At 43.1% G+C, this 10,912-nt stretch overlaps 1 protein-coding gene across 1 annotated transcript in view; it reads right to left on the bottom strand.

Moving 5' to 3' along the window:
- Positions 1 to 10,146, bottom strand: part of cfap90 (cilia and flagella associated protein 90) — a 25,087-nt gene extending 14,941 nt beyond the window's left edge. Inside the window, exon 1 of the mRNA XM_078228478.1 lies at positions 9,781 to 10,146. Within this exon, the coding sequence (XP_078084604.1) occupies positions 9,781 to 9,900 (120 nt within the window). The 5' untranslated portion in view covers positions 9,901 to 10,146. The remainder of the gene's footprint in view (positions 1 to 9,780) is intronic.
- Positions 10,147 to 10,912: the final 766 nt, after the last annotated feature.

Below are 10,912 nucleotides of genomic sequence, written 5' to 3'. Positions count from 1 at the left end.
CGCGGAGCAGAAACTGATAGCCAGGTTCCGCACACACAAGGACGGCCTCAACCGGGATATTGGGTTTATGTCACACTATTTCACATAAATATTTCTGCTTTTTTCCTCCTGAGTCTTTATCATGCGATCCTAGAATCAGAATTTATGTCACACTATTTGTAACTCCCACAGTTGCGTGGACCTGCAGAGTTTCACTGGCTGTCTTGTCTGGAGACAATACACATCTTTTTAGCCTGTCTTGATGCTCTCTCCACTCCCATTGTTTTGTTTCTTAAAGACTGGATTAGTTGTAAGTATTCGCATTCCAACCATTATTCATGTAAATTGAGTCTGTGTCTTTGTAAGCTCTGTTTGTGAACAGAATTCCCACTCACCTGAAGAAGGGGCTCAGAGCCTCGAAAGCTTGTGTGGCTTTTGCTACCAAATAAACCTGTTGGACTTTAACCTGGTGTTGTTAAACTTCTTACTGTGTCTGATCGAAGACAGAGGGTGGTGGTGGATGGAAAATTTTCGGATTGGAGGCAGGTTGCTAGCGGAGTGCCACAGGGATCAGTGCTTGGTTCTCTGCTCTTTGTGATTTTTATTAATGACTTAGAGGAGGGGGCTGAAGGGTGGATCAGTAAATTTGCTGATGACACCAAGATTGGTGGAGTAGTGGATGAGGTGGAGGGCTGTTGTAGGCTGCAAAGAGACATAGATAGGATGCAAAGCTGGGCTGAAAAATGGCAAATGGAGTTTAACCCTGATAAATGTGAGGTGATTCATTTTGGTAGGACTAATTTAAATGTGGATTACAGGGTCAAAGGTAGGGTTCTGAAGACTGTGGAGGAACAGAGAGATCTTGGGGCCCATATCCACAGATCTCTAAAGGTTGCCACTCAAGTGGATAGATCTGTGAAGAAGGCCTATAGTGTGTTAGCTTTTATTAACAGGGGGTTGGAGTTTAAGAGCCATGGGGTTATGCTGCAACTGTACAGGACCTTGGTGAGACCACATTTGGAATATTGTGTGCAGTTCTGGTCACCTCACTATAAGAAGGATGTGGAAGCGCTGGAAAGAGTGCAGAGGAGATTTATCAGGATGTTGCCTGGTTTGGAGGGTAGGTCTTATGAGGAAAGGTTGAGGGAGCTAGGGCTGTTCTCTCTGGAGCGGAGGAGGCTGAGGGGAGACTTAATAGAGGTTTATAAAATGATGAAGGGGATAGATAGAGTGAATGTTCAAAGACTATTTCCTCGGGTGGATGGAGCTATTACAAGGGGGCATAACTATAGGGTTCGTGGTGGGAGATATAGGAAGGATATCAGAGGTAAGTTCTTTACGCAGAGAGTGGTTGGGGTGTGGAATGGACTGCCTGCAGTGATATTGGAGTCAGACACTTTAGGAACATTTAAGCGGTTATTGGATAGGCACATGGAGCACACCAGGATGATAGGGAGTGGGATAGCTTGATCTTGGTTTCAGATAAAGCTCGGCACAACATCGTGGGCCGAAGGGCCTGTTCTGTGCTGTACCGTTCTATGTTCTATGTTCCCATGAAATAGTGAAGTTAAACACCTGGACTGCTCTTGAGGCAACATGTCCCTACCACAATATACTGAAGGACATATATATAAAAAAAGTCAAGTTAGAGAAATGGCTGCTGCGAGATGCACATGATAAAGTAAAAGATAATCATAGTGAAATGACAGAAATATTTATGATGTGGAGATGCCGGCATTGGACTGGGGTAAGCACAGTAAGAAGTCTCACAACACCAGGTTAAAGTCCAACAGGTTTATTTGGTAGCAAATACCATAAGCTTTCGGAGCACAGCTCCTTCGTCAGATGGAGTGGAAATCTGTTCTCCATCACAGAGATTAACATGATGGAAGTGACATTAGCAAAGATCAAAAAAAGACAAAAAGCGGAGATAACTAAAAAGAAATTTCAAACATGGAGAGAATAAAACCACGATACAATTTCAAAATTGGAATTCAAAATTAGAATTAGAATGGTAAAATAGGGCCCATAGTAATAAACTTTCAGAATGGCCCTGCAACTGGCAAAGAAATTCAAAGTGTGGTTGGAAGAACAAGCAATAAGGAGGCCTTAGACCTCATAGACCTCTTTAAGATTATGAAAGACATGAAACGGTAGACATAGAGATGTTGACACTTATGTTTATGGTCCTTAGTTCTGCAAGTCACTAATAAATCTAACAGGAAATTTAGGAGAAATTTATTTGCCCAGGGAGTGGTTAGAACGTTGAACACATTACCACAAGAATTCATTGAGGCATAGATGTATTTAAGGTGAAGTGCAAAGACCACATGAGTGGAGGGCCGAAGGGCCTGTTCCTGTGCTGTATTGTTCTTTGTTCTTTGTTTGTTCTTTGAGACATTAGAGGAGGAAGTGGAGCATAAACATCAGCGTGGGGCTCCGTGCTCACCCTTCCTTTCTGGGCCCCCCATGATGTCACTCTTCTCTCAACCCCGCCCATCCTTGTCCCATAGAGCGCAATTGCGCAAGACACAAAAATACACAAATTGATCACTGCTTTAGTAGTGCTTTCCAACTTGTAAAAACACCTGTATAAATAATTGCTGAATTGTAATCCAAGCTTACCGCTTGTCAGAGTGACAGCAAAGATGGTCAATATTGTGATCTGTGTGTGACTTGAGGTGGGTAAACATGGAGCTTGCTGATGAGCAATGAGATGGAAAATCAGCCAATAATGTCATTGTAGACCAGAATGAGTCAGTCCATTGCAGGAGCAACTACTTCAGATAGCAAGATGCATTTGCTGCCATTCAGTATATTTCAGTCTTATTCAGTTTCAAAAGTTAACTTTCATATTTCCAGTCACAAAATCAAAGTTATTGCCATAAATTCACACAAATCCAAGTCCAATATCAGTGGCTTTGTCTGCAGGATTCCATTCTTTGTCCTGAAGAGAATTTCAGCCAGTCTTGAGAGTGATGGCGCTTAGAACTATCAGCATGTGGTCAGTGGCAGCCATTATAACAGACCAGCAATGATCCATTTTGAAAAACAGAATTTAAACATGAGAATATGGAATACAGACAGATTTTAAAGATTTTCTTGCTTCATTCCCTGTTGGCATAGCAATTTAGGTAGCTTTTTCTTATATTGTTTCTTCACAAAATCATCAATGACATTATCGTAGGTAAAATCTTGTAAAGATGCACCAAAATATAACCCAGCCCTCACACACTCTCGCTCCCTGCAAGTTTGCAGCCCTGGATTCTACCACTCCCCTCACCCCACATTCTTCCCCTAGTCTCCCCACATCCTAACACTCTTCCCGTCACAGTCTCCCCCACTCCTCACACTCTGCCATTCTCAAATTCTCACCAACCTCGCTCACCTGGGGTCTTCACGACAGCCTCCTTCCTGCCTCATTTGCCATGTCCTCTTGCTGGTAAGGTTTGATTTGACACCTTGCACTTCACTGTTTGTTAACTTGCCTGCATTCAGCCCTGGCTATATCGCAGTGCCTCTCGCCTGTTCCACTCACTGCTCCAGAGCTGCTGACCACGACCGGCTGGCTCACCTCATGGCTTTCGCCCAGTGCCTCGCGCCTCATCTCATTGTTGCTGGCTGACATGTCCTCCTCTGCCCTGGGAGGTAGTCACTCATCGTCTGGTCCTCTCATTACTTGATGAATACTGACTCCGAGCAGCTGGCTCACCATCTCGTGGCTTTTGCCCACCCCTACCCCCCACCCCGGTACCTTGCCCATCGCCATTGCCTCATTGTTGCTGGTTGGCCTGCCCTCCTCAGCCCTGGTCAATTCGCTCCTTGCCTGCTCCCCTCGCTGCTCGATGGCTGCTGACCAGATGGCTCACTTTTGCTCATGGTTTTTGCCTGGTGCCTCATGCCTCACCTCGCTGTGGCTGGGCTAGCCAGCCCTCAGCCCTGGCTGCACCCTCTTTTCGCAAAAGTAAAACACAAGGTCTTCTGCTTCTCTCCCTCCTTGCTTCATCACCTCTTGTTCCTCGTGCACTTCAACATTCAGACCACTCTGTCTTCCCGCTCAAAGGAAACATGACCAATCAGAGTCTGATGTTGCTCTGCATTGCCTGCTGATAGGCTCTGTTACATTTTCTATCAACAAATGCAGAGGTATCAGGCTTTGATTGGTGCCCAGAGGCTCTGACTGGCATGGTGAGGGGGCGGGGAGAGGGTGGGGGGGGGGGGGGTGGGGGGCGCATTGGTTGGGGCCCTGTACCTAGACATGGTGTGTTTCATTGTAAATTCCCTCTGGCTTGGAGCTGTTAGATCAGATGTGTTATACTGAGTAACTATGATTACAGCCCCAATTTTCAAGTGTTAACATAATTTGTATAGCAATTATATGCACTGCAAATATAGCACTTGTTATTAAGAGTGCTGATACCCTATGAATTTTAAAAAGAGAAATATCAGACAGAACCATGGAATACTTAAACTTAATAGTCCTGGTACTTCTATGGAGTATCACATTGTTCAAACAATATAAATAAATCTTTTATATCGACACTAATGCATATTTTTTAACAATAAGTTAAATACTGTAGCATATATTTGTTCATGATAAAGAAGGATACGGGGAATATTTGTAATTAAGTATACAGAATTACGAACAATTATATCGTGTAAATCCATGTATTCTAGAAGTCTGCAAATTTCTGAGACTTTGCTCTGCAGGCATTAAACGCAGCAGGACCAGATCCCCATCTGTACTTGCTCAATAATCAGAGACCCAGAATCAAATCCCAGGGAATGTGTCATTTTGTATTAAGACTAGACACTGGTGTCTACAAAAGGACATTAGCAGCAGCAAGCATTCCAGCCCTTCCAAAGTGGAGTAGAGTCCTCCTGAGTCCCAAAGGGAAAAATAGAAATTTGAGGAGTAAGTTATAATTCAATATCCAAGGTTCCAATTATCTTTCATTTAGTTCAGGAACATATGAAAAAGTATTGTCTAATGTTTTTTCAGGAGAGAAGCAACTCTCCAGTTGCTGAGATTTACCAGTGGCAGGAGCACTGGATAAACAATAAACTGCAATGGCTACAGGCACGATCTTACCAACTGTTCATGCCACTCTCCCGCTGCAATGAAGTCAGAGAACTTGGCGCCCAGCCAAATTTCCGTTCACTGCAGTGGGATGGGAAAATCCTGCTGGCGTGAACAGCCATAATATTCCGGCCTATTTTCGGACATGTAAAAGCTGTATCTTTACAAATGTCAGGAAAAATAGTGACAACATTCAATATCAGGTAAATCCAATAAGTCGAAATATTTTCTGCTGGTTATATATTTTTAAGAACTATTAGAAAATGGAAGCTACTGAAAAGAAGGGATCGTTTGGTTATGTTAATGGAACTAGTGCTTTTGATATGCTGATTAGCCTAGCCACGCTGCAAAGAGATGTTTTCTGGGGAACAGAACATAATGGGTTTGAATAAGGTATTAGAGATTCAAAGGAGACAAGGGGTGGACTTTGCATTCACATTCTAAAAGGTAGACTCAGGAAATGAAGGTAATTGAGTTTGACTTCTGAAGAGGTTTGTTCAGATAAGGGAAGATCAAATGGGAAAACTGTATATCAGAAGCATTCAGCCTGTGCAAGCATAGCTGTTGAGACCTCAACCAACAGCAAAAATAACTGTTTAACTCCCAGCAAGCTGCATCTGTCAAGTAAGTCTGCTTTGAAAACCCAGTTGGCTTGTTCTACCTCAGAAGCAACCCCAAAGCCTGGTGCAGTGACTGTTACTGGATTTTGTTTATAGTTTTTAAAAACCTTTAAGAAGTTTGAAGAGAATTAGCTCTGAAGGCAGTGAAGTAAATGTCTTTGGAACTGAGTAAATTAGTGGTACTGTGCGTAGCTATTGTTTTAGTTAAGTGTACTTCTGGTTGACCGGGGCAGAACGGTGGCGCAGTGGTTAGCACTGCTGCCTCACAGCAGACCCGGGTTCAATTCCAGTCTTGGGTGACTGTTGCACGCTCTCCCCATGTCTGTGTGGATTTCCTCCGGGTGCTCTGGTTTCCTCCCACAGTCCAAAGCTATGCATGTTAGGTGGATTGGCCATGCTAAATTGTCCCTTAGTGTCAGGGGGATTATCAGGGTAAATACGTGGGGTTACAGGGATAGGGCCTGGGTGGGATTGTTGTCGATACAGGCTAGGTGGATCAAATGCACTCTTTCTGCACTGTAGGGATTTTATGAATATTGTTGTTTATTTAATTAAAATCATCACAAAACATCTGGGACATCATTTTCTGGATTTCAAGTCATTCCTCACATTCCTCAAATTGCAAAATATAATTGAGGTCAGTTGTTTCAAGTTTCCCTTCTGACATTTGGGATAACCAAACGTTTATCATCAGCCATCCTAACACAAGGCACAGATAATAAACGTTCAACTGTCTTGCATAAGTGCAAAGGTCCACTGAAATGTTTCATTCCTTTTATGCAGAAAATTTTGAGCTGTCATCCTCATCTTATATAAGGAAAAAAATCTTGAAGTTTGCAGACCTTATGTAATTCACAGCTCCACTTAGGGAAATGGCTGCATCACAAATAGAAGAAACAAATCCAAATCCATTTATTTCAATACTTGAGTGAGCTATTCAAACAATAATGCTTTTAGTGGAATTACCATTCCCACACTATTGTGCATTTTGAATATAATAAAAAGCCAATACTCAGAAATTTAAAATTTGGGGTTCTTAATTACAATTGCAGAGAATAAATTGCATTAGGATAACCGTTTAAGTCAAATTTTAGGTGCTTTTATCTTGGTTGGTGTTGTGATAAATTTCTGGTTATGGATAACCTATTCTTTTATAATTATTTATTTACATTTTCCTTAACCATGAACAATACTTAACCTCAGAGAGAGTGGGCTCATTACCTTGGCCAAGATTGCTAGGTGTCAACATTGTGGTGGATTTTTACCGAGAAATGAGAAATTTAACTGAGAAACTGAGGATGGGGGATATTGGGCAGGAAAATAGCAGCAAGCTGCACTGGGACAGCTCCCAGATGAACTTCCACTGCCAGGGATGTTTTCTGGGGGTGGGCCAGCATCTTGGTGTTTAAGATTCAAATTAACTGAGCCACAGTATTAGCATCTTGTTCCTAAGTCTCACAACCAGATTGGGTAGGCATGATCATAGTCATATCACAGCATTTAAAAGTACCAAGCCACAAAGTTGATGATCAGTACCAGGATCTTGACAGTGTATAAAACTTAGTGGCTTGGTACTTTGAACTGGTATTTCTAAAAGGTGTCATAAATCACACTTGAGGTGTAAGGATGATGCTTCACTAACAACTCTGGAGTGTTTCCTCATTCTGCAGAATGAGGAAATACTCATCGGAGTTGTTAGTGAAGCTCAAATGGTTTACAACTGACATTTTTGATTAGATTACAACACTGAATTAACTAATAGAATTCGAGGTTTATCAACTTCATTCGTGGTTTATTAGATCTTTTACATGTCAGAATACTTTGCATTTGCATTTTTAAAAAACTCTATTTATGATATGAGACCGATTGTGAGTATCCCAATTTGCCCCCCCCCTCCCCTCCCCCCCCCCCGCCCCCGCTGCAATCTTCTCTTTTTAGAAGTATATATGTAAATACAAAGGTGAGTGAGTAAAGCAATCACTCACTCTTGCAGAAGGATTAATGCCCACTGTGCAAACCAGAACTGGGTGGGCAGAGTAGCTTCCCAGAGGGAATACATGAAGGTGTTTAACTTAAGTGTTGGCGAGTTTGGTTATTTGAAGCTGTAGTGTCAGAGGAAGGATGCTTAAGGGACTGGATCCCCCCCACCAAGCCCCCATGACATGTTTTGTGGTGAAGGCAGTCTGCCATTGGGGATTTTCCATTGTTCACACCTTCTGTTGCCGGGGAACCCGGCGTGATGTTAGTCTTGACTTCAGTAATTTACCACAAAAGCAGCGCAGAACAACATTCAGTCTGAGGGCTCCTCCCCGTACTCCATCCTTCCCCTGACACTACAGCTTTAAATAACCAAACTCGCCAACACTTAAGTTAAACACCTTCATGTATTCCCTTTGGGAATCTACTCCGCCCACCCAGTTCTGGTTTGCGCAGTGGGGGGGGCTGCTATCAGTGGGACTGGCAGATCTCGCCCACAGGAATGGCCTGAAAATCCTGCCCCTTATGTTCAACTTTTCTATAGATTTACACCCATGCCGGTTCTCCATAGCCCAGAAATTTCTATATTGTTGCATCATCCAGTTGGAATTTGAGGTGAAACTGGTCTTAATTTATTATTGTCAATTTGAAATTGTATTTAGAATACAAATGAGAGAAAATACCAAGGGACAAAGAAAGAATGGTATCTTGAACTTCTAGTGTGAAAATGAAAGGCTCCCAAATCCCAAAAAATGGACCTTGAGAAAATCTCAAGAACAGCCCTTGAGAAATAATTATTTTGACCCTTGGTTCTGATAATCTAAATGAGGAAAAACTGCTTCCAGTGGCAAAAGGGTCAGTAACTAGATGACAGAGATTAAAGTTAATTGGCAAGAGAACCAGAGGTAGCTTAAGGGGAAAATAAATTATGCAGCGAGTTGTTATGATCTAGAATATACTGCCTGAAAGGATAGTGGAAGCAGATTTAATAACTTTCAAAGGGAACTGGGAGAAATATTTGATGGAAAGTCAGACTAATTGGATAGCTCTATCAGAGCTGGCACAGGCCTCCTTCAGTGCTGTAGCGTTCTGCGATCTATTATTAGCAATCAATGGAGGGCAGCCATGCCAACTCTCATGAATTGATCCTGGAGACATTTTCTCAGTCTTATTCAAGAGGGTTGTGAAAACTCGGGACATTTTGCACATGCATACCATTCCTGACTGCAACAATTGACCACAGCCAAGCATGCATTTAAACGACGGAGCGCATACTACTGAGGGATCGGAACTGTTTGTTCTGCTGAAGCGCATTGCTTTGTTAAGCCTGGAGTCCCAGTGAAGCTGCCTTACAAAGCAATATCAATCTTGTCCCATGACTCTTTGTGCTTTTTAATGTGACTACGTGAAGTTTCCAGTGTTCACTCAAGAGATGTGTCGGTACAAAAGTGTTGAGTCTCGCTCTGAAAGTTGGGTCACCTTCCTTTTGTTCAGCTCTCAGAATGCGGGATGTTAGTCTTGACTTCAGTAATTTACCACAAAAACAGCGCAGAACAACATTCAGTCTGAGGGCTCCTCCCACACTCCATCCTTCCTCTGACACTACAGCTTTAAATAACCAAACTCACCAACACTTAAGTTAAACATCTTCATGTATTCCCTCTGGGAATCTACTCTGCCCACCCAGTTCTGGTTTGTACAGTGGGCATTAAACCTTCTGCAAGAGTGAGTGATTGCTTTACTCACTCACCTTTGTATTTATGTATATACTTGTAAAAAGAGAAGATTGCAGCGGGGGGGGGGGGAGGGGGGGCAAATTGGGATACTCACAATCGGTCTCATATCATAAATAGGGTTTTTAAAAAATGCAAATGCAAAGTATTCTGACATGTAAAAGATCTAATAAACCACGAACGAAGTTGATAAACATCGAATTCTATTAGTTAATGTTCGACAAAAAGAAGCTCATAACTTTTATAGCAATCTTTTTTCAGGAGTTCTTGATCTATGGAATTGGTATGTCTGCAGGGGGCACGTTGTGATAAGCAGAAACTTGGATTTACAATTAAGAAGGATGACGGGCAGAATTTAAGGAGAAGTTTCTGTTTGGAAGCGAGCACTCACCTTCTTCTGGTTACCGAAGTAAGTCAGCTCACTGGGATCTCTCCTCTCTGGGATGAAACTGAAGCCAGATAAGGCAGAGAGCGGCATGCTCTTGCTCAAGCGTTTGGTTATTTCCGTCATGTCCCTTCACTTTATTGATCTCTCTGCTCACAGAGGGGGAAGAGGGGCAGGCGCCAGCTCTGCCGCCCGGGACTGCTGGCAGCGTCCACTGGTTGCTAAGTTACAAACACACCCTGCCGGGGCTGAGGGCCAGCGAGTTCGGGCTCCTGCTCAGCCTGTGACAGACAGGAGCAGCTTGATCATGAGCATGGTGACACTGGCAGCACTCACACTGCCCCTTGCTGCTCTCTCTCAGCTGCTGCGGCCACTGCCCCTCAGCTGTCCCAGTGACGCCAGAGGCTGCCGTGACCTCACAATGCCCCATTATAGCGTCACAAAGGGGGTGCCGACGTCACTGTATCCCAATAGATGTGACAATAATATAGCAAATCAAATCGAAGATCGCGCCAAAGAGTCTCAAACCCGCTGCCGCCCTCCAATAAACCCTGGCGGCAAGCTGGGGGGAGCAGCATGTGGCAGCCCCCGGGATTCAATGTTGAGTTTGGCAGCTTAAAACTGTGACCTTTCTCCTCCATCGTAAACCCTTTTTAAAATAAATATCCCCTTCCCCTCCCACAACAGGCTATCTTTCACAACTGCACTTTAACACCTGACAAAGAGCCACAAAGACTCAAAACTCCGCTTTCTTTCCTTATAGATGCTGCCAGACCTGTGAGTTTTTATTGACAGCATCATCTGTTCTTTTTCAGATTCCAGCAACCACAGTAATTTGCTCATTTGTATAAAAGCAGGTATGTCTACTTGGACAGTCACCAGAAACTGCATGGAGCCTTGGCATTTTACATCGGGTTCTCCACCCTGCTGGACCAACCGCCCAACTGTGCCAACCCATGCTCAGACATCCCATCCAAAGTTCATGAGACATGAAATTTTAAAACCAAAATAGTATTAAATTCAGTCCAGATAATAAATTATCTTCCAACAAATGATGCTGAAATATATTTAAACATACACACACATAGAAGTTTATTCCAGTTTTTCTGCACAAATGGTGATCAGCTTTAATTTGGAA

Source organism: Mustelus asterias, chromosome 2 (genome assembly GCF_964213995.1).
Source record: "Mustelus asterias chromosome 2, sMusAst1.hap1.1, whole genome shotgun sequence".
Classification (NCBI taxonomy): Eukaryota; Metazoa; Chordata; class Chondrichthyes; order Carcharhiniformes; family Triakidae; genus Mustelus; species Mustelus asterias.
The sequence above is the reverse complement of the archived record's forward strand: the minus strand, read 5'-3'. Positions and strand labels throughout refer to the sequence as shown.